Below are 24,427 nucleotides of genomic sequence, written 5' to 3' on the forward strand. Positions count from 1 at the left end.
AACAAGTTTTACCTCCTCATGCATTAGAAATAAAAAAAAATTAGTGTTTTGTTGGCACTTGTGATTTATATGCGTGGCTTTGACAATCAAAAAATAGTGTAATGTACTTACATGTTACTTTCTCCTATACACTCTGATGTTATCTGGCCATTCTCTAATTTAAAACATCAGCACCAAAATATTGAGTCACGGCTGAATATATGTGGAAATACCAGAGTTTCTGGGTAGCAGTGAAGCAGGAAGAGGGTGTGGTGGTCAGATGCACTGGCTTTGGTGTCAGAATCTAACACTAGCTTGCGGACTTTGGCAGGTCACTAATTTCTTAGGGCCTCAGTTTTTTCATCCATGAAATGGGAATTAAGCACAATACTATACACAAAGTTACTAGCACCGTGTCCAGCATGCAATATGTGTGTGATACATGTAAAATAGCTCTTAAGATCCCAGACTGTAGGCAGGCATCCTGGGTTCAGATCCCAACCAACTACTTACTAACTGGGTAAGTTACTTAACTTCTCCATGACTTTGTTCTTTCTTTCTTTCTTTTTTTTGAGACAGAGTTTCACTCTTGTTGCCCAGGCTGGAGTACAATGGCACGATCTTGGCTCACTGCAACCTCCGCCTCCCGGGTTCAAGCAATTCTCCTGCCTCAGCCTCCCAAGTAGCTGGGATTACAGGCATGCACCACCACGCCTGGCTAATTTTGTATTTTAAGTAGAGATGGGGTTTCTCCATGTTGGTCAGGCTGGTCTCGAACTCCCAACCTCAGGTGATCCACCCGTCTCAGCCTCCCAAAGTGCTGGGATTACAGGCGTGAGCCACTGCACCGGGCCTGACACTGTTCTTTCATCTGTAAACTGTGAATAATTATAGTGCCTATCTCATAGGTTTGATGTGAAGATTTAAAGAGTTAAAATAATAAAGCCCTGGCACACAGTAAGTGTTCAATAAGCATTAGCTATTATTATTCTAAAATTGTGCTGTCCAGTGTGGTAGCCATATGTGGCTACGGAGCTTTTGAAATGTAGTTAGTCCTAACTTTGATGTGCTCCAAGTGTAGAATACACATCAAATTTAAATACTTAATATAAAAAAGAATGTAAAATATTTTAATAATTTTTATATCAATTATAGTTAAACTTATGATATATTGAGTTAAATAAATTACTATAATTAATTTTACTTGTTTCCATTTTAATATAGCTACTAAAAAATTAAAAAGTACATGTGTGGCTTGCATTATATTTATATTGGACAGTGCTGTTTTTTAGAATTTAGAAATCTTAAAGCAAAAAGTTCATCAAAAAGAATCTTAGCTTTTGGTTTAGTTCAAAATGTGGGATATTCGTGGTACACTTTTTGTCATAAAATATTGAGGACAAGCAAGGGAATTACAAAGTAGTAAGTGAAGCCATTAGAACTGCCAAAGAAGTTAATACGATTTTAGGTTGCATTAATTTTTCCAGAACCCAGTGTTCTTTTCTCCTCTGGAGTGTTTTGTTCAGCTGTGGGATTACATTTTAAGAGAGACATAGGCATCTAGAGTATATCCTTCATAAGTCTCCTAGTAAGATGAGAGGTTCTCATCACCACACCATGAAAGGGAGGAACTGTGAGTGGTTAAAAATAGGGACATATTCAGCCAAGTGAGGAGAAGACTTAAAGGGAGACATGATAGCTATTCTCAAACACCAGAAAAGTTGCCATGTGGAAATGGAATTGACCTGAATGGTTCATTTAGTCCAGGTTACAGGGACTATTTGAGCTTTCAATACATATAACAACTTTTTAACAATTAGAGTTGCCCCCAAATGGAATGAACTACCTTACAGAATATTCCAGACTGTATCACCAGAAATTTAAACAGAGAATTATAGGGAGGTAGGTAGATGAAGACTTCCAAAAGGTTTTCAAACTCTGAGATTCCATGATTAAGGTTTTGCCACTAATTCTGGAATAGAGCTGCCAATACAGCATTAAAATCAGAATAACTAGAGTCCCACAGTTTTAACTAGTTTTTTTAAAAGAAGATATAGAAATTCACTGGTCCTAGCTCAAGAAAACAGGGATATTGTACAGATATATATAGTAGATAGCGATCTCACAAGAATGCAGGGAAAGGGATAGAGATACAGCAGGCTTGTTGGAAACTGTAACAGGAACTGAGGCAGCATTTGCTATCTTTCTCTCATAGGCTGCTTGATTTCTTTCTTTCTTGTGATATCTCTGCTTTTCTTGCCATCCTTATTCCCTTATATTATTGCAACTCACTGGCCTCCTGTAACTTCACTCACTCATCATTTTTGTTCCCTAATAGTTTCAGATTGCCTTTCAAGGCCGTTCTAGCATGGAATTTATTCTATGACCCTGGAGCTTGAATTTTCCCACCTGAGTGTTTCAGTCTTTCATTTTCCCAACTTTGGTTTTGTGAGAGGAACAATTGATCTAGTTTTTCTTTTCAAGGCAGGTCACAGGCCATGTATGGGTGGGCTTTCCTTGGGTCAGATGGCTTCCACTGATCCAAATATCCTGGGCTGGGGAATTTTATTTATGTGAGAGGAGGAGGTTTCTACCAGAAGCAGATGTGGGTGGGGCAGGAAGCTATTGGTATTTTTAGTATCTCTATTGAAAGACGCTGAAAGATGGAGGCAATGGAGTTTACTCCCAGAAATTTGTGAATCTACTTAAACTTATTCTATTCCCTGTATTAGAAGGAGCCTATTTAAAAGGTTCTGGTTTGGGATTAATGATAGGGATGTGAGTTTTGCTCTCAAATATGCTCTAGGACCTTGCTACTCAAAGGGTGGTCTGTGAACCAGCAGCATCAACATCACTGTTAGTAGCCTGTTAGAAATCAGAGGCTGGACGCGGTGGCTCACACCTGTAATCCCAGCACTTTGGGAGGCTGAGGCGGGTGTATTGCCTGAGGTCAGGAGTTCGAGATCAGCCTGGCCAACATTGTGAAACCCTGTCTCTACTAAAAATACAAAAATTAGCCAGGCGTAGTGGCAGGCGCCCGTAATCCCAGCTCCTTGGGCGGCTGAGGCAGGAGAATCACTTGAACCCGGGAGGCGGAGGTTACAGTGAGCCAAGATCGCGCCACTGCACTCCAGCCTGGGGGACAAGAGCGAGACTTCGTCTCAAAAAAAGAAAAAAAAGAAATCAGAATCTCAAGCCCCATCCTAGGCCTACCAAATCAGAATCTACATTTTAATAAGATTTCCAGGTGATTTGAATTCACATTAAAGTTTAATTATGGCTCTAGGATGAACTGGTTTGGTTTGGGCCTCCTAGAAGTTACTGAATACTTGCACTTGAAATCTTCTAGTAGTATGTTGTAGCTATGCAAGAACCAATTGATAAATTGTCAGAAAATTTAAGTTGGTTGATTTTATGTTTGGTGGGTTGAAGTCACCTACTTGGAGTATTTACACCATGGAAATTGACAAATGGTACAAATTCATTTCTTTTATACTGGAGAACCAGTTGTTAAACTTTTACCAACATACCACTGGACAGTTCTAAATCTCCTAAATCAATCTACTATTAAACAAATCTCCTAGGGGCTTTTGGACATAAAAACTGTCATGTATGGGGGACAAGACAAAATGAGTTCCAGTCTGCCACTTACTGAACTTTCAGCCTTGTGACTAAAAAAACATTTTCCTAGATAGACATTTCTTTACGGGAAAAAAAGATCTGATTCTGAAGTAAGCACAAGGGGGAAAGGGAATCTAGGAGTTGGTAATACTTAAGACCCAGATAGGCAGACAGACAGGCACTGGAAATTTTCTCAGCTGGCAGGTGGACAGTTTGGAGTTGAAACCCAGGCGTAGAATAGCAGTTTGTATGTAGAGAGGAAGAAAATAAGAGTGGGTAGATTCTGGTTCTGGAGACATATCCCATGAGGAACGTTTATAGTCTATATTATATCGACCATAAAAATTTTAAACAAAACAACAGCTCCTCCCCAAGTTAACGTTAGGTATAAATGCAAATATTTCATGGTATTACATAGGGAGTAGTTTTCAAAGTACGGTCACTGGGCCAGTAAATCAGTATCTCCTGAGACTTTATTATACTCACAGGCCCCACCTCAGACCTACTGGATCAGAAGCTCCGGGGGTGGGGCCCAGCAACCTGAGTTTAACAAGCCTTCTGAGTGATTCTGATGCACATTGCTGAAATAGGAAATGTCTTGGAGTTCCTTATTTTTGTCTAATAAGAGAATCTATTTTCTTTTTTTTTTTTTTTCAGACGGAGTTTCACTCTTGTTGTCCAGGCTGGAGTGCAATGGCGCAATCTTGGCTCACGGCAACCTCTGCCCGCTGGGTTCAAGTGATTCTCCTGCCTCAGCCTCCCATGTAGCTGGGATTACAGTCATGCACCACCACGCCCAGCTAATTTTGTATTTTTTGAGTAGAGACAGGGTTTCTCCATGTCCGTCAGGCTAGTCCCAAACTCCTGACGTCAGGTGATCCACCTGCCTCGGCCTCCCAAGTGCTGGGATTACAGGTGTGAGCCACCGAGCCCGGCCGATAATCCATTTTCAACTTGAACCCCAAAGGGAAGTGACACTTCTTGCAAAGAAGTTTCCAGCTCAACTGGAAGATGGCTGAAGAAGGCAGAGAACACAGATCAAGTAAGTTACAGGGCTAGACAAATATTTATTAGCTCTTCCCAGGGAAATTAGCCAAGCAGGCTGGCAGCTGGCATTTTGCCAAGACTCCTGGAAAGTATAAACCTTCCTAGAAATCAAAAGTTGCATTTTAAAGTGAATTTTAAGTGCATAATACAGTCTAAAGACCTTCTGCAAATACATATAAAAGTTCTAATATAAAGAAAGTGACATCCTTATACATATGGGAATAACAACAGCATGGATCATGTTAAGAAATAAGCAGATATTGGAAGGAGTACTAGAACAGCTTATTCATTTTGCCTTTCTGGTTCAGAGCTCTCACTGGTTCTTCAATAATGACACTTAATATTTTTTGAGTGCTTACTCTGTGCCAAGTACTTCAGTAAGCACCTCAGTAAATTATCTTATTATTAGCCCCATATCAGGGAAACCAAGGCCCAGAGAAATATACAAATTTGCCCCAGGTCACACAACTACTAAGTGATAATACTGGAATTCAAACCTAGGCAGTTTGGCTCCAGAGCACAGCTGCTTAACCAAAATGCTCTATTACAAGCTTATCCAACCCACAGCCTGCCAGCCACATGCAGCCCAATATGACTTTGAATGCGGCCCAACACAAATTTGTAAACTTTCTTAAAACATTATGAGATTTTTTGATGATTTTTTTTTTAAGTTCATCAGCTATCATTAGTGTATTTTATGTGTGGTCTAAAAGATTGGATATTCCTGCTCTATTACCTCTTTTTAGTGAGAAGAAACTCATTATGTACTAAATATTTACAGTCTTAGAGTTCTCATTTCAGAGTATGGATTTTTGTAGTTTTTATAAAGTCCTTTTGTTGTTTTTATAAAGTCTCAGGCTAAGGCCGGGAGCGGTGGCTCACGCCTGTAATCCCGGGACTCTGGGAGGCCGAGGCGGGTGGATCACGAGGTCAGGAGATCGAGACCATCCTGGCTAACACGGTGAAACCCCGTCTCTACTAAAAATATAAAAAATCAGCCGTGTGTGGTGGTGGGCGCCTGTAGTCCCAGCTACTCAGGAGGCAGAAGCAGGAGAATGGGGTGAACCTGGGAGGCGGAGCTTGCAGTGAGCCGAGATCACGCCACTGCACTCCAGCCTGGGCGAAAGAGCGAGACTCCGTCTCAAAAAAATAAAAATAAAAATAAAGTCTCAGGCTAAGGAATCTCTTTATGTATTGTTATATACAAAACTGGAATCTGGATTCTACCTAATGCCATCGAGTTCTGGTGACCAGAGTGGGCAACAGGTGAGCTGTACCTGTACAGGACGTTACTTTAATTAGGCTACCACTATAAGCATACTATATGGTATGTAAGCATACTATATGATAATAGTTTCAATATAGGATGTTTAAACTCTCTTGTTAGAACAGTAGACATAAAGAAGTCCATAAATGGGGCCTGCTGTGTTGGTTCACACCTGTAATCCCAGCACTTTGGGATTGCTTGAAGCCAGGAGTTTGAGACCAGCCTGGGCAAAAAAGCAAGACACCCCACACTCCCCGCTGTCTATAAAGAAAAATAAAAATAAGTTAGCCAGGTGTGGTGGTGTGTGCCTGTAGACCCAGCCCCTTGGGAGGCTGAGACATGAGGATCACTTGAGCCCAGCAGGTGAAGGCTGCAATGAGCTATGATCTTGTCACTGTACTCCAGCTTGGGTGTCAGAGTGAGATCCTATCTTGAGAGGGGAAAAAAAAAGTCCACAGATGGGGGCCAACTGACCCCAGCTGTGGACTGTGGAAAAGAAACGGATATAGGGTCTAAGGACCAGCACCTCTAATCTGAGTGTTTGTTTTTCTCTGAAATTGACTGGGTAAACTTGCTCCAATTCTGGTACTTACTCTCAAATTGAATTAGTTTTTTTCATTTATGAATAGCCAAGTACACTGCTTGACACATGGCAGGCACTCATATATTTGTGAAAAGAAGGGAGGATGAGAGGGAGCGAGGGAGAGAAGGAAAAGGTTACATAGATTTAAGCTCTTCGATTTTTTTGCATAAGTCACAAATTGGTAGAGAATCTTTGAAGTAACTGCTTAGGTGTTAACAAGACAAGGCAATACATTAGAAATCTTATTTTTCATGTAGATGAGTACTATGTATAAATATGAATAAAGCATCTGGGAAATGCCTTTGATCCAGTTCATCTTCCTGTGGGTAGCTTCATTGAAGCAAGTTAATTTGGCAGGCTTGCCATTCTAATTGAGTCACTAATTCATGTAGGCATATATTCATTTATTCAGCAAACATTTACTGAGAGCCTCCTATGGGCCTGGCACTGAAGTATGTGCTGAGGTTACAAGAATGAATAAGATGGTTTCTACCCATAAAAAGCTCAGACTGGTGACAAGAACTGATATATTGTGGTGATGGCTGCACAACTCTTTGAGCATACTAAAAACCATTTAATTGTACAATTTAAATTGGTAGATTGTATGCTATGTAAATTATATCTCAAAACTGTTTAAAAGAAACATAGCCTGAGGCGAAATCTTTAAAAAGTTACCTAGGTGATGCAGGGTACAGTACACACGAAGCAGAGAAGATAGAATGAACCAAGTTATGGAGGTGAGAAACGTGTGTGTGTGTGTGTGTGTGTGTGTGTGTTGTGGGGGAGGTAAACTGGGAAGTGATAAAATCCGTAATCAGATTTGTTTTAGATAAACCACACTGACAGCTGTGACGTAATGGAAAGTACCTCATTCTGGGTTTTTTTTTTTTTTTTTTCCTATCAGAATAACTTGTGCGTGGGTCTTGGAGCTGCCATTTTAAAACTAGAAATGTTTTATAAATGTCAAGTATTATTATTCAATTGATCCTAATGGCAAGTCTACTCGCTTGCCAGCAGGGGGTAAATGTAGAGATTAATGTAAGATTTTAAAGCTAAGGTTGATCTTGCGCTGAGAGAAAGTTTGACAATTAACAAAGAAAGTTTGTCAATGAGTTGGACACCTCCCTTGGGTAGCGGCGAAAAGGCCTAGAGAATTTTTTAAATAAGTCTTTCCAAGGCCGGAAAAGTGGCGGAAAAAGCTAGTGGGCTTCGGGGTTCCTGTTTTTCAAGATTTTACGTTGGGTATTAAGTACTCTCACAGCCTGTTAAAATTGTCGCTCTGAGTACACTTGCAGGATCAAAAAAGAAAAAGAGTAAGAAGGAAGGATTAAAATAATCACGGCATCTCCAACAGGATCGTATTTTCCCGAAGGTGGTTAACCAGCCATACCGGAACCACGAAACACAGGGTCCTGTGCAGCACGGAGGACTAACAGTAACACCGCCACGCCGGCAGCAAAGCTCATTTTGGTCCCCGCCCCGTTCCTCTTGCTCTTTTTAACTCCTTCCCTCTTTGCGGATTCTAGAACGGAACCCTTTTTTAATTCTTCCCAGTAGAAACGTAGGAACAATTTCGTGAACGCAATCCGGAGTGCCTAACATGGCGGCGGCCGTAAGGTGCATGGGTAGAGGTAAGGCAGGGGGTTGTCTTGCAGGGGAAATGGCTCTGGCATCGAGTCTCTGGTTGCAGCAGAGTGCAAGGCGGATTCTGCTCTGGGTGCTGAAAATGCCTCGTGCTGTTGCTGGTCTCTAGGTTTTTCAAAGGGTGGGTCATTACTACTTAAAAGTGACCTTATGAAGGGTTTCACTCCATTCTGAAGACGTCCACCCTGAGGGAGGGAGTGGGAGCGGGACGTACATCGAGCGCTCTCCAGCCACCTATGGGGAAGGCAAGGATTGGGTCGTCTCTGATATTGGGCTGTGGGCTGCGGATAGTGGAGTGTGATAAGTGAGGTGAGTTCTGGTAAGGGAAAGATGATGTATTTGAGTGGCTTAAGTCTGTAAACTAGAGCAATTTTCAAAGTGCTTTTTGGTGCTTTCTGAATTACATCGTTATAGGCGATACCAGTTCTTAAACTTCCATAGGTGGTCTAATTTGGATCAACGTTTATCATCTGAAGGCTAATTCTGTAGTGCCTCTTGGTAGCGCCTCTTTTCATCTTAATAATTTCAACTTTTTATCTACGATGACAGCCGTTTCTTGTGCAACAATTTTTTTTTTTTTTTTTTGAGACGGCAGTCTCGCTCTGTCACCCAGCCTGGGAGTGCTGTGGCGCGATCTCAGCTCACTGCAACCTTCGTCTCCCAGGTTCAAGCGATTCTCCTGCCTCGGCTTCCCGAGTAGCAGAGACTACAGGCGTGTGCCACCACGCCCTGCTAATTTTTGTATTTTTAGTAGAGACAGGGTTTCACCATGTTGACCAGGCTAGTCTTGCACTCCTAATCTCAGGTGATCCGCCCTCCTTGGCCTCTCAAAGTGCTGGGATTACAGGCGTGAGGCACTGCGCCCGGCCTGTGCAACGCTTTTTGCTTTTATTTTGTGTTTTTGAAGTCCAGTGATATATATTGTTTAATTTAGGTAGGTCTTTAGGTAGAAGCAGTAGCCAGCATTACCCCCATTTTACAGAGGAAGAAACTGATCTTATTAGATATGTGGCCAAGTTCATATAACTAGTAAATGGCAGAGGAAGTACTGAAGCTTGCAATCGTAGGTCAGTGATATATGTATATTTAACACTGCATCACAGTTTTTTTTTTTTTTTTGAGTTTCTTTGCAGGAAAACTGTGTCAAGAGAGTTATTGCTCAAAAATTAGGGATGACAAGAGATAATAACAGACCCTGATGCCTACTATGTGAGGAAACCAAAATGTATATTATTTCTGAAAGGAGGTTGAAGGCATCTTCATGTATGACAGAAATCGTTATGTTACACAAATCCAAAGAAACCAAAAATACCTGAATATTATAATTTTCTTGTCACATTTTCTTCTCTTGGCTTCTAGGATATCTCTCTGTTAATTGTCTTCCTATTTCATGTGTCATTTTTTCTCACATTACTTGGCTGGTTCCTCTTCCTCTCCCCAGTCTCTTTACTTGGAATGTTCTGGAAGCCAGGGTTCCATCCTTCATTCTCATCTCTTCTGTATCTAAATTCACTCCTTGGTTAGCTCATCCAAAGTTTGTGGCTTTGATTATTGTCTATCTTTTTTATTTTTTTAATTGTTTACTTATCAAGAGAAACTGTCTAGCCCACATATTCACATTTCATAGTTCAAGAACACAGGTCAGTGACAAACTTTTAGGTAATTCAACCCAAAGAAATTCTTTATATTGCAAAATCACTTTGTGCTCTGAAATATACCAGCTTTCCTCATCTCCTCAAAATCTTTTATGGAATCATCATTTCTGTAGGAGTCGACATATGCCTTCTTTCTTGGCTCAGCCACAGCAAACATAGCTAAAACCCCCAGGGATACAATGAATGCTTCAACAATATGAAATTGCAAATGTTTTTCCAGAAGGCCCCACATCTGAGGTTCATTAAAGCACTGGAAGCCACAGTAGCTACTGTTCTTGTTAGGTATCAGCCTCAATACCAGCATTCTTCCTGGCTGTTGGAGAAATGGATGGCCAATTATTGTCTATATCTTTTTTTTTTTTTTGAGATGGAGTCTTGCTCTGTCACCCAGGCTGGAGTGCAGTGGCACGATCTCGGCTCATGCAACCTCTGCCTCCCGGGTTCAAGCGATTCTTGTGCCTCAGCCTCCCAAGTAGCTGGGATTACAGGCACGAGCCACCATGCCCGGCTAATTTTTGTATTTTTAGTAGAGGTGGGGTTTCACCATGTTGGCCAGGCTGGTCTCGAACTCCTGATCTCAAGTGATCCACTGACCTCTGCCTCCCAAAGTGCTGGGATTACAGGCGTGAGCCACCGTGCCCAGCAGATTATTGTCTATACCTTAATGGTTATCAAATTTATATCTACAGTTGGGATCACTCTTCTGAACTTTAGATTCTTATGCTCATCTGAGTATTCTACATCTCCACTTTGATAGCATATCAGCACCTTGCAGTTGTTTAAAATCAAACTGATTGTCATAGCCTGCAGTCTTTTTCTTCTCATTTGAAGGCAATTCCATCCTTCATTTGTCCAGGCCAAAACCTCAGAATATTCTTGACTCTTTTTTTTTTTCTGAGACAGGATCTCACTGTGTTGGCCAGGCTAGAGTGCAGTGGCCCGGTCATGGCTCACTGCAGTCTTGACCTCTGGGGCCCACTATGACCAGCTAATTTTTTTTTTTGGTAGAGATGAGATCTCACTATGTTGCCCAGGCTGCTCTCGAGCTCCTGGGCTCAAGTGATCCTTCCACTTCAGTCTCCTGAAGTGCTGGCATTACAGGCTCTGAGCCACTGCACCTGGCTGACTCCTCTCTGTATCTCACACTTTACATTAAATAGTTGGCAAATCCTGTTGGCTTTACGCTTAAAATAAATCCAGACTCTGACTTCTCACTGCCCCACTGCAGCTACCTTGTTCCAACGTGCTACCATCTCTCACTTGGATTTCTCTACAGTCTACTGTCAATGGGTAGTGAAATTCGTCCTTTAAGGACCTCAGTCATGTTACTCCTGTGCTCAGAACTCTGCAAAGCCTTTCCGTTTTTCTAAATCCAAAGCCCTTAGAATGGCCTACAGTTGTGCTGTTCATTTTGTTAGCTGCTATTTATTGAGCACTTCAAATGTGGTTAATCTGAATTGAATTTGTCAAATATACATTAGATTTTGAGGGCTTAGCATAAAAAAAAAAAACATGTAAAATACCTCAGTAATTTTTTTTTTTTCCGAGATGGAGTCTTGCTCTGTTGTCCAGGCTGGAGTGCAGTGGCATGATCTCGGCTCACTGTAACCTGTGCCTCCCAGGTTCAAGTGATTCTGTAGTCTCAGCCTCCCGAGGAGCTGGGATTACAGGCACATGCCACGGGGTCCGGCTAATGGTTGTATTTTCAGTAGAGATGAGGTTTTGCCCTGTTGACCAGGCTGGTCTTAAACTCCTGACCTCAGGTGATCCACCCGCCTTGGCATCCCAAACTGCTGGGATTACAGGCGTGAGCCACCACACCCAGCCCAATTTTTTTACATTGATAATTTAATAATACTTTGGGGTATTAGTGAGAAAATATTAACTTACTGTTTCTTTTTATGTATTGTAGTTATTAGAAAATTTAAAATTGTACATGCGGCTTACATTATTCTTCTGTTGAGTAGCATTGGTGTACAAGTCTTCGATATTACCTTGTGCCTACCTTCTCCTACCCCCACCTCACCCAGCTGACCTCTCTGACCTCTTCTCCATCTATCCTCCCTCACACTCACTCTGCTGTAACCAACTGGCCTTCTAGTTTCTTAAACACATTAAGAACACTCCTGCCTTAGGATCTTTGCCCTAGAACACTTTCTCGGTGTTTGCGTGGCTAACTTTCCCATATCTTTCAACTCTTTGCTGAAATATCACCCTTTTTTTTTTTTTGAGACGGAGTTTCGCTCTTGTTGTCCAGGCTGGAGTGCAATGGCGCGATCTCGGCTCACTGCAACCTCCACCTCCTGGGTTCAGACGATTCTCCTGCCTCAGCCTCCTGAACAGCTGGGATTACAGGCGCCTGTCACAACGGCCAGCTAATTTTTGTATTTTTAGTAGAGATGGGGTTTCAACATGTTGGCCAGGCTGGTCTCGAACTCCTGACCTCATGATCCTCCCACCTTGGCCTCCCAAAGTGCTGGGATTACAGGCATGAGCCACCATGCCTGGCCTCAAATGTCACCCTTTTAATGAGGCTCGTCTTAACCACTGTGCTTAAAATTGCAAACCACTTTCCCCTGATACAATCCCTTTTATCCTGCAGTGCCTCCATCCCCCAATTATTTTTATTGGTATTGTCTTCCCCCTGTAGACATAAGCCCTATGAGGATAGGGATTTTTATGTTTTATTCACTGATGTACCTAAATTCTTCAAGCAGTGCTAACACGTTTCATTGGCTTATTTGTTGAATGAATGAATGAATAAATGGATCATCAGAAAAATGGTCCCTTTCATGTATTGTAATGTATAATATTTGAGTCGAGTTTTTGCTCTCATTTGTTCAAATTTTCTTCATTCAACAAATGTTTATTTAAAGTCTTCACTTGACAAACACTGTGCTAGGTGCTAGGTATACAATGCTGAACAAGCTATATACATTTCCTGCCCATGATGCTTACCATCTATTGAGGAGCAGGAATTAATTGGATACTTCTTTTCTTTTTCTTTTCTTTTCTTTCAAGAGACGGGGTCTCACTATGTTGCCCAGGCTGGTCTTGAGCTCCTGGGCTCAAATTATCCTCCCACCTCAGTCTCCTGAAGTGCTGGCATTATAGGCATGAGCGATCCACTCGCTTTGGCTTCTCAAAGTGTTGGGATTACATGCGTGAGCCACTACACCCAGCCTTGGATAGTTATTTCTTTTTTTTTTGAGACGGAGTCTTGCTCTGTCGCCCAGGCTAGAGTGCAGTGGCATGATCTCGGCTCACTGCCAGCTCTGCCTTCCAGGTTCATGCCATTCTCCTGCCTCAGCCTCCCGAGTAGCTGGGACTACAGGTGCCCGCCACCATGCCTGGCTAATTTTTTATATTTTTAGTAGAGACGGGGTTTCACCATGTTAGGCAGGATGGCCTTGATCTCCTGACCTTGCGATCCACCCACCTCAGCCTCCCAAAGTGCTGGGATTACAGGTGTGAGCCACCGCGCCTGGCCAGTTATTTCTTTTTTTTTTTTTTTCCCCCTTTTTGAGATGGAGTCTCACTCTGTTGCCCAGGCTGGAGTGCAGTGGCACGATCTTGGCCCACTGCAACCTCTGCTTCCCAGGTTCAAGTGATTTTCCTGCTTCAGCCTCCTGAGTAGCTGGGACTACAGGCACGCGTCACCACGCCCAGCTAACTTTTGTGTGTACATTTTGTTTTTTTTTCTCAGATGGAGTCTTCCTCTGTTGCCTAGGCTAGAGTGCAGTGGCGCAATCTTGGCTCACTGCAACCTCTGTCTCTGGGATTCAAGCAGTTCCTGCTTCAGCCTCCCGAGTAGCTGGGATTACAGGAGCATGCCACCACACCTGGCTAATTTTTTTTGTATTTTTAGTAGAGATGGGGTTTCACCATGTTGGCCAGGCTGGTCTTGAACTCCTGATCTTGTGATCCACCCTCCTCAACCTCCCAAAGTGCTGGGATTACAGGCATGAGCCACCACGCCCGACCTGGATAATTATTTCTTTAGTTAAAATTGTCGTAAGTGCTGTGAAGGAAAAGTATAAGATGCTATACAAATGTATATGAGAGACCTAATCTATTCAGGGGAGACTCTTCTGAAGAAATAATGTTAAGTAGAGTCGTTGAAAGATAACTGTATTACTATGAACTAGTGGAGTGGAAAGCAATAGGGGAAGATGTCATAGATGGAAGATTATGAAAATTCTTAGGGTCAAGTAAGTGAAAGAAGATGAGTGTATTTGAAGTGTGGTGAACATGAGGGAGAGTGGTGCTAGAGGATGCTCACTAGACAGTTTAGTAGTAGCTCATGGAGTACGTTGGTAAAAATTTCCTTTGTTCAAAGAGCCAAGTTTAGCCATCCAAGTATTTTAAGGACATGATGAAATTTTCATGTTAAAATGATCCGTCTAATAGGTGGAAAACAAATGGAGAGGGCCAAGTGTGGAAGACAGAACAGTTTAGAGGCTGTGGCAGTAATCCAGGTGGTAGGTGATGGTGGCCTGGACTGTGATGGTTGTAGCAGAAAGGCAAGAATAGATGGATACGATTCCCTAGGGAGAGTGAGGATTATAGAGTCAGGTGAGAAGGCAGTATAGGACTGACCTCAAGGGAACTCTAACCTTTCACTATCAATTAAAAGAGATAAGAAAGGAGAGGGAGTTGTTTTCTATCTCATTGCCACGGGATGGGAGAGATTTCGAGAATGAGTGCTGGATCAGGGAGACTCAGTAGTTCAGGAAGTTCTGAGGGCTATTTTCTCTGAAGTAGCAAGTGAAGTTATATGCTAAGAATAAGGGGAAGACCAGTGTATTAATAAAGGAGATAAAATAATACAGCTAGACAAATTGACTACAAAAGGATTGAAAATATAGATATCATGATCTAACAGTGCTACTTAAATAGTGGTATTTGATTTCTTTTGGTTTGTAGCGTTTGATTTCTGTTGAAAATTGTAGTTTCTGGTTGTCATGACTGATAGTAGTGGTTTTGCTTGCTTGCTTTTTGTTGTTTGTTTGTTTTTTGTTTTTGAGACAGAGTTTCGCTCTTTCTGCCCAGGCTGGAGTGCAGTGGCGCGGCTCACTGCAACCGCCGCCATCCAGGTTCAAGCGATTCTTGTGCCTCAGCCTCTCAGGTAGCTGGGATTACAGGCTTGCACCAGCACACTCAGCTAATTTTTTTTGCATTTTTAATAGAGACAGAGTTTCATCATCTTGGTCAGGCTGGTCTCAAACTCTTGACCTCAGGTGATCCACCCACCTCAGCCTCCCAAAGTGCTGGGATTACAGGTGTGAGCCACCGCGCCCAGCCTGTTTTGTTTTTTTGAGACAGGGTTCCTGTCACCCAGGCTGGAGTGGAGTAGTGAGATCAGAACTCACTGCAGCCTCAACTTTCCTGGCTCAAGTGATCCTGCCACCTCAAGCAATCCTCCCACCTCAGCTTCCTGGGTAGCTGGGACTACAGTTGTGCACCATCAAACCTGGCTAATTTTTAAATTTTTTGTAGAGATGGGGTTCCACTCTATTGCTCAGGCTGGGTTGAGCTTCTGGGATCAAGGGTTCCTCCTGCCTCAGCCTCCCAAAGTGCTGGGATTACAGACATGAGCCACCGTGACTGGCCTTGATTTTTTAAAATAGCAGATTGCAATTGATATGTTCAAGAGATTTTTTTGTTTGTTTCCCCAAGAGAATTATTATTTTGGGATCTTCCAAGGTTGTTAGGTTCTTGTTGAGTACAACTAGAATTGTTTGGAAGTGTTTGCCAAGCTTTGAATGGATAATTGCTTGTTCCTTCATTTATCATATGTGATTTTTCAAGATAACTGGCTTCTTTAAAAATGTGGAGCATCTTCTAGACTGTTGTATAACAGTATATAGCCCACTAAATTTGAGATTCTCGAGGACAGGAACTGGACCTGTTAGTCTGTTTCAGTTTTTCTTCCTAGCCATTGTAGCCCTTTGTGGCTTTGCTGCAAAGAATTCTCAGTGGCAGTCAGGTCTCCTACACTGCCTCAGGTGTCACTCCTATATGTTCACAGAATTCACAGTTTCGGTGGTTATCTTGCACTTCAGCTTGGAAGATTAGAGATGAAATTGGCATGTAGCTTTAATGACATTTGAGCTGATATAAATAGGATTAGGCTGGGCGTGGTGGCTCATGCCTATGATCCCAGCACTTTGGGAGGCCAAGGCTGGAGGAACCCTTGAGCTCAGGAGTTTGAGACCAGCCTGGTCAATATGGTGGGACCCAGTCTCTACAAAAAACTCAGAAATTAGCTGGGCTTGTGATACACACCTGTAGTCCTGGCTACCCAGGAGGCTGAGGTGGGAGGATTGCTTGAGCTGTGGAGGTCAAGGCTGCAGTGAGCTGTGATTGTGCCACTGCACTCCAGCCTGGGTGAAGGAGCAATACCCTGTCTGAAAAAGAAAAAAAAAAAGAGGAGTAGGCCGTGGAAAGATTTGGAGATGGTGCATCGTAGACAAATATAGCATTAAATGCAAAAATACTATGTTGGCACAAGTGTGTGGAAACAAGTGATCTTTTCATTGCTGGTGGGAAATGTATATAGTACTGTTACTAAATGAGCAGTATTTATTAAAATTACCAATGTTTATATCCTTTGTCAGCAAATTCACCTCTAGAAATTCTATAAATATACTTGTGCAAAATGATGTTTGTATAAGATTATTCACTTTGCACTGTTTATAATAGTAAGACATTACAAATGACCTAATGGTTGGCCACTGATTAAGTAAATTATATAGCCACACAGTGGAGTGCTTTGCAGCTTTAAAAGATAAAATCTTTTTCTTTTTTTTGAGATAGATTTTCACTGTCTCTCAGGCTGGAGTGCAGTGGGGCAACCACAGCTCAGCTCACTGTAGCCTCAACCTCCTGGGCTTAGGTGATCCTCCTACCTCCGCCTCCCAAGTAGCTGGGACTACAGATGTGTGCCGCCACCACGCCTGGCTAATTTTTTGTATTTTTTTTTTTTTTTTTTTTTGAGACAGAGTTTCGCTCTTGTTGTCCAGGCTGGAGTGCAATGGTGTGATCTCAGCTTACTGCAATCTCCGCCTCCCGGGTTCAAGCAATTCTCCTGCCTCAGCCTCCTGAGTAGCTAGGATTATAGGCATAAGCCACCATGCCCAGCTAATTTTGTATTTTTAGTAGAGACGGGGTTTCTCCATGTTGGTGAGGCTGGCCTCCAACTCCCAACCTCAGGTGATGCGCCTGCCTTGGCCTCCCAAACAGCTGTGATTACAGGTGTGAGCCACCACGCCCGGCCCAATGTTTTGTACATTTTTTTGTAGAGACAGGGTTTTACCATGTTGCCCAGGCTGGTTTCAAATTCCTGCAGTCAAGCGATTTGCCTGCCTTGACCTCCCAAAGTGCTGGGATTCCATGCATGAGCCACCACACTAGGCAATAAAATCTTTATAAACTGATATGAAATGATCTCTCAAATGTATGCATGTACACACACCTTTATGAAAGGCACACATAAAATCTCATCTGCATCTCATGTATATGTGTGTATGTTTGTGAAAATAGGCTCTAATACCTTTAGCTGAAAAAGCAAGATGAATAGTGATTAGAGTATGCTACCATTTTATAAAAGAGGAGGGAAATATATTGGTGCCTATATGTTTATATATGTATATAGTGTTTCTAAAAAGATGCATAAGGTATTGCTAACATGGGAGAGAAGCTGGGGGCCAGGTGTAGGAGGAAGACTTTACTTTTGTAATCTTTAAATAAAAACATATTTCTAATATTTACACACGCAAAAGAATATAGGTAAAATATAAAGAATAATAATAGCTTGACATTCTAAATATTCATTATTAAGCTTAAAAAATAGAACATTAACAATACCTTCGAAGACCTGTGCACGTTTTTCTTATTTCTCGCAGATCCAGTGCCCTACTTTGTTCTTATCTTCAGAAGTACTTGGGCAACTGTGTTAATGTCTTATTTATTGTAAAAATGAATAAATAAAATAAATTAAGAAATTTTGAGATACATATACATATTCCCTAATAATAGAACTAACATACTCTGATGAATATGAAATAGATTAAGTTAAAAATAGATGAAAACCCCAGAGCCTTGAGAGGCTGAGGAGGGAGGCCCACTTGAACCCAGGAGTTCAAGATTATAGTGAGCTATGTTCATGCCACTGTACTCCAGCCTGGGTGACAGAGTGAAAGCCTGTCTTTAAAAGAAAAAAAAAAAAGATAAGACAGTTTAAATATTAGATGTATTTACCTGCTTTTAGTTTCAAGAACTGTGGTTTCTATTATTACACTTTTTTTTTTTTTTTGAGATGGAGTATTACTCTGTCGCCCAGGCTGGAGTGCGGTGGCGCTATATCGGCTCACTGCAACCTCCGTCTCCTGGGTTCAAACGATTCTCCTGTCTCAGCTTTCCAAGTAGCTGGGACTACAGGCGCGTGCCACCATGCCTGGCTAATCTTTTGTATTTTTAGTAGAGACGGGGTTTCACCGTATTAGCAAGGATGGTCTCGATCTCCTAACCTCGTGATTCACCCGCCTCAGCCTCCTAAAGTGCTGGGATTACAGGCATGAGCCACCGTGCCTGGCTATTATTACACTTTTAAAAGAAGGATTAAAAATCACAAAATATTGTTTTCATTTTGAGAATACTGATTTTTAAAATTAAAAAATTATGAATATAATGATTATTTAATGTTAATATTTTACGTTTTTCCTTTCAAGCCTTGATACATCATCAAAGGCACAGCCTTTCCAAGATGGTTTATCAGACATCACTTTGTTCTTGTGTTGTAAACATTCAAGTGCCCAACAGACATTTTGCTGCTGCTACAAAGTAAGTATTTTTTTTTTAGTTATTATTTCATTTGTTATCGTTTAATTTTTTTTAAAAAAGCATGTTTAGTTCCATAAAGATTTACCAGGACATATAGTTGTGAAAGTTTATTATTTCTGCTTCATCGACCTTATAGTCCTGAAGGAAAGATAAGACATAATAATACTTAACATTTATTGAACACTGATGTTCAATAACTAACTTATTCTCAACAGCAACCTTATGAGGAAGCTATTGTTATTATGCACATTTTACAGAGAAGAAAATCGAGGCACTGGTAGGTTATATAACTAGCCCAAGGTCAGAGAGCTACTAAATTTTAGAGCTAGGGTTTGAATCCATGGAGTTTATTCCAGAACCAAAGCTTTTTCCAGTATGCTTTCACTGCCTTTTTAGAACAGAACCCACTGTTGCAATTAATGAATTTTAATTAAGGTGTTCTCTCTGTGTCTATTTCTTTCTGTTCTTTAAATTACATTTTTTCCTTTTAGGCACTTTTTATACATCAAGTATTAGAAGATTATCCGTACTATGATTACATAGTAAGATTTCAGATTTGCATAGTATATATATTGGGTATAAATTTATATTATTTTGGGGGGGGCGTGGTGGCTCACGTCTATAATCCCAGCACTTTGATAGGCCAAGGCAGGCAAATCACTTGAGGTCAGGAGTTCGAGACCAGCCTAGCCAACGTGCTGAAACCCCATGTCTACTAAAAATACAAAATTAGCGGGCGCCGTGGCTCACGCCTGTAATCCCGGCACTTTGGGAGGCCGAGGCGGGTGGATCACGAAGTCGGAAGTTCAAGACCAGCCTGGCCAAGATGGTGAAACCCTATCTCTGCTGAAACTACAAAAATTGGCCAGGTGTGGGGGCAGGCACCTGTAATCCCAGCTACTTGGGAAGCTGAGGTGGGAGAATTGCTTGAACCTGGGCAGCAGAGGTTGCAGTGAGCCGAGATCGCACCACTGTGCTCCAGCCTGGGCAACAGAGTGAGACTCCATCTCAAAACAAAAAACAAAACAAAATTAGCTGGACATAGTGGTGTGTGCCTGTAATCCCTGCTACTTGGGAGGCTGAGATAGGAGAATCACTTGAACCTGGGAGGCAGAGGTTGCAGTGAGCTGAGATGGTGCCACTGCACTCTAGCCTGGGCAACAGAGGAGACTCTGTCTCAAAAATAAAATAAGATATATGTAAAGGAATGAAGTCTGTTCTCTCAACTTTGTATTTCCAAGAGCAGGATCTGGTTTCTTGCCGAAAAGCTCTAGGATAATAATAGTTAAAATTTATAGAATGCTTCCTTTGTGCTAGGCGCTATACAAAGCACATAGCATATATTAGTTCTTTTAAATTTCACAACACTCTGTGAAGCATAGATACTATTGTAAGTGTTTTACAGATGAAGGAATGGAAGCCCAGAAGTTAAGTAATACGTTCAAAGTTACACATCTAGAATGTGTTGGAGGAAGGATTTCAGCCTAAATTTTCTGACTTTAGAACTATCACACTCTTCATGGTTAGTATATAATAATAGAATCATTGGCTCTGGAGGATAGGGTCTGCAAAGCAAATAGAGTTCCAGCTACAAAAACCTTACTTTATGAAGAAATTTGCTAGAATACAGTCCTTAGGTTATGGGATACCCAAAATGAAAACTAAAGGGTGGAAAGTTTTTGCTGACTGTAAATTTTCACTTAATATATTCTTATTTCTGTAAACTTAATTTAATATCAGGCAACTGTGCCTCAGTTGCCTCTTACTTAGCATACTTTGTTGAGCATCTGCTGTAGGCCTGGCACTGTGCAAAATGATGATATGAAGAAGAACAAGGCACCCATTCCGTTCCTCTGTCTTTGAGATTTTCACAGTGAACTGACAGCAACATAAACAATTGTTTTTTGTTTTAAATGAATTAAGTAAAATGAGTTAGTTAACTCTGTGAGTAGATAAAAGATAATTCATGGTAAAAGATAAAAGATATTCATGGTAAGCATAGTATGTAGTGAAAAGTTGGTCGTCTTCCCACCCCATCCTTTAGCCATTTGTAATGGTCTGTGCATATGTAAGTACATGAGTATATTATTTGTTTTTTACATAAATGGTAGTGTACTATATACCCTGTTTTGCATACTGCCTGCTTTTTTTTTTTTTTTTGAGATGGATTCTCGCACTGTCACCTGGGCTGGAGTGCAGTGCTGCGATCTTGGTTGACTGCAACTTCCACCTCCTGGGTTCAAATGATTCTCCTGCCTCAGCCTCCTAAGTAGGCGCCTACCACCACGCCCAGCTAATTTTTTGTATTTTTAGTAGAGATGGGGTTTCACTATGTTGGCCAGGCTCGTCTCAAACTCCTGACCTCGTGATCCGCCCGCCTTGGCCTCCCAAAGTGCTGGGATTACAAGTGTGAGCCACCACACCTGGACCGCCTGCATTTGAGTTAACAGTATATCTTGGGAATAGTTTCATATGGAGCTGTCTAGTCATTTTAACTGCATTTCATTGTGTGAAATGTAGTAGTGCATAATTTATGTAACTATTCCCCTATTGATGCACATTTTTCTTTCCATTCTTTTTCTATTACAAGTGATCCTGCAAGTGAATCATCATGCATATAGATCCTGTCAAATATAATGAATATATTTGTAGCATAAACTCCGAGAAATAGAATTGTTGGGTCAAAAGATGTGTGCATTTATAATTGTGATAGGTAATACCAAATTGCCTTCATGGAAATCTTGCCAGTATTTTTACCAGCAAGTATTATTAGAATGCCAATTTTCCCATGTATAGTATAGTCAAATTTTTTCATCTTTGACAATTTGATAGGTAATAAATAGCATTATTATATTTATATTTCTTTTATTATTAATGAGGTTATATACCTCGTCATATGTTTAAGAGCCACTTATATTTTCTTTCTTTTTTTTTTTTTTTTTTTTGAGGTGAAGTTTTGCTCTTGTCGCCCAGGCTGGAGTACAATGGTGCAGTCTCGGCTCACCGCAACCTCCGCTTCCCAGGTTCAAGCGATTCTCCTGCCTCAGCCTCCCGAGTAGCTGGGATTACAGGCACACACCACAATGCCCGGCTAATTTTTTTTTTTTTGTATTTTTAGTAGAGATGGGGTTTCACCATGTTGGTCAGGCTGATCTTGAACTCCTGACCTCAGGTGATCCACCTGCCTCGGCCTCCCAAAGTGCTGGGATTACAGGCGTGAGCCACCGTGCCTGGCCCATTTATATTTTCTTTACTGTGAATTTTCTGTTCATGTCCTATTCTAATTTTTTGTTGTTATTGATATGTAGAAGCTTCTCTATATATTCTTATATACAAATATGATATTCATATATTATGAATTAACACGTCTGTGATACAACTTCTGATTAGTATGACTGTTTTAACTGTCATATTAGAGGATTGGATCAGCCCTCCCCCTCCCCCTCCCCCTCCCCCTCCCCCTCCCCCTCCCCCTCCCCCTCCCCCTCCCCCTCCCCCTCCCCCTCCCCCTCCCCCTCCCCCTCCCCCTCCCCCTCCCCCTCCCCCTCCCCCTCCCCCTCCCCCTCCCCCTCCCCCTCCCCCTCCCCCTCCCCCTCTCCCTCTCCCCGGTCTCCCTCTCCCACTTTTTTCGGTCTCCCTCTGTTGCCCAAGCTGGACTGTACTGCCATGATCTCGGCTCGCTGCAGCCTCCCTGCCTCGGGCTCCTGTGATTCTCCTGCCTCGGCCTGCCGAGTGCCTGGGATTGCAGGCGCGCGCCGCCACGCCTGAATGCTTTTTGTATTTTTGGTGGAGACGGGGTTTCGCCGTGTTGACCGGGCTGGTCTCCAGCTCCTGGCCTCTAGTGATCTGCCTGCCTCGGCCTCCCGAGGTGCTGGGATTGCAGACGGAGTCTCGCTAACTCAACGCTCAATGGTGCTCAGGCTGGAGTGAAGTGGTGTGATCTCGGCTCGCTGCAACCTCCACCTACCAGCCTCCTGCCTTGGCCTCTTAAAGTGCTAAGATTACAGCCTCTGCCCCGCCGCCACCCCGTCTAGGAAGTGAGGAGCGTCTCTGCCTGGCCGCCCATCGTCTGGGATGTGAGGAGCCCGTCTGCCCCGCCGCCCTATCTGGGAAGTGAGGAGCGCCTCTGCCCGGCCGCCCATCGTCTGGGATGTGAGGAGCACCTCTGCCCGGCTGCCACCCCATCTGGGAGGAAGTGAGGAGCGCCTCTGCCCGGCTGCCCCGTCTGGGAGATGAGGAGCACCTCTGCCCGGCCGCCCCGTCTGGGAGGTGAGGAGCGCCTCTGCCTGGCCGCCACCCCGTCTGGGAGGAAGTGAGGAGCGCCTCTGCCCGGTTGCCCCATCTGGGAAGTAAGGAGCGCCTCTGCCTGGCCGCCACCCCGTCTGGGAAGTGAGGAGCGCCTCTGCCCGGCTACCACCCCATGTGGGAAGTGAGGAGCGCCTCTGCCCAGCCACCCCTTCTGGGAGGTGAGGAGCGCCTCTGCCCAGCCGCCCCGTCTGGGAGGTGAGGAGTGCCTCTGCCCGGCCGCCCCGCCTGGGAGGTGAGGAGCACCTCTGCCTGGCCGCCACCCGGTCTGGGAGGAAGTGAGGAGCACCTCTGCCCAGCTGCCCCATCTGGGAAGTGAGGAGCGCCTCTGCCCGGCTGCCACCCCCTATGGGAAGTGAGGAGCGCCTCTGCCCGGCCGCCCACTCTGGGAAGTGAGGAGCGCCTCTGCCCGGCCGCCCACTCTGGGAAGTGAGGAGCGCCTCTGCCCGGCCGCCCACTCTGGAAGGTGAGGAGTGCCTCTGCCCGGCCGCCCCGTCAGGGAGGTGAGGAGCGCCTCTGCCTGGCCGCCACCCCATCTGGGAGGAAGTGAGGAGCATCTCTGCCCAGCTGCCCCATCTGGGAAGTGAGGAGCGCCTCTGCCCGGCTGCCACCCCCTATGGGAAGTGAGGAGCGCCTCTGCCCGGCCGCCCACTCTGGGAGGTGAGGAGTGCCTCTGCCCGGCCGCCCCGTCTGGGAGGTGAGGAGCGCCTCTGCCTGGCCGCCACCCCGTCTGGGAGGAAGTGAGGAGCGCCTCTGCCCGGCCGCCCACTCTGGGAAGTGAGGAGCGCCTCTGCCCGGCCGCCCACTCTGGGAGGTGAGGAGCGCCTCTGCCTGGCCACTCCGTCTGGGAAGGGAGGAGCGCCTCTGCCCGGCCGCCCCGTCTGGGAGGTGAGGAGCACCTCTGCCCGGCCGCCACCCCGTCTGGGAGGAAGTGAGGAGCACCTCTGCCCGGCCGCCACCCCGTCTGGGAGGAAGTGAGGAGCGCCTCTGCCCGGCTGCCCCATCTGGGAAGTGAGGAGCGCCTCTGCCCGGCTGCCACCCCGTATGGGAAGCGAGGAGCGCCTCTGCCCGGCCGCCCCGTCTGGGAGGTGAGGAGTCCTCTGCCTGGCCACCCCGTCTGGGTAGTGAGGAGCGCCTCTGCCCGGCCACCCCGTCTGGGAAGTGAGGAGCGCCTCTGCCTGGCTGCCACCCCGTCTGGGAGGAAGTGAGGAGCGCCTCTGCCCGGCTGCCACCCCGTATGGGAAGTGAGGAGCGCCTCTGCCCGGCCGCCCCGTCTGGGAGGTGAGGAGTGCCTCTGTCCGGCTGCCACCCCGTCTGGGAGGAAGTGAGGAGCACCTCTGCCCGGCTGCCCCGTCTGGGAGATGAGGAGCACCTCTGCCCGGCCGCCCCGTCTGGGAGGTGAGGAGTGCCTCTGCCTGGCCGCCACCCCATCTGGGAGGAAGTGAGGAGCGCCTCTGCCCGGCTGCCCCATCTGGGAAGTGA

General features: G+C 44.2%; 1 protein-coding gene across 3 annotated transcripts in view; it reads left to right on the plus strand.

Annotated features, from left to right (window-relative positions):
- Positions 1 to 7,668: 7,668 nt before the first annotated feature.
- MRPL1 (mitochondrial ribosomal protein L1) overlaps positions 7,669 to 24,427 on the plus strand; it is a 104,184-nt gene continuing 87,425 nt past the window's right edge. Inside the window, exons 1-2 of one of the 3 annotated variants that reach the window (XM_002814905.5) lie at positions 7,669 to 8,128; positions 18,529 to 18,640. In XM_002814905.5, the coding sequence (XP_002814951.2) occupies positions 8,098 to 8,128; positions 18,529 to 18,640 (143 nt within the window). In that variant the 5' untranslated portion in view covers positions 7,669 to 8,097. The other 2 variants (XM_009240123.4, XM_054554101.2) reach the window with 2 other exon arrangements.

The sequence above is a fragment of the Pongo abelii genome, chromosome 3 (assembly GCF_028885655.2).
Source record: "Pongo abelii isolate AG06213 chromosome 3, NHGRI_mPonAbe1-v2.0_pri, whole genome shotgun sequence".
In the NCBI taxonomy this organism is placed as follows: domain Eukaryota; kingdom Metazoa; phylum Chordata; class Mammalia; order Primates; family Hominidae; genus Pongo; species Pongo abelii.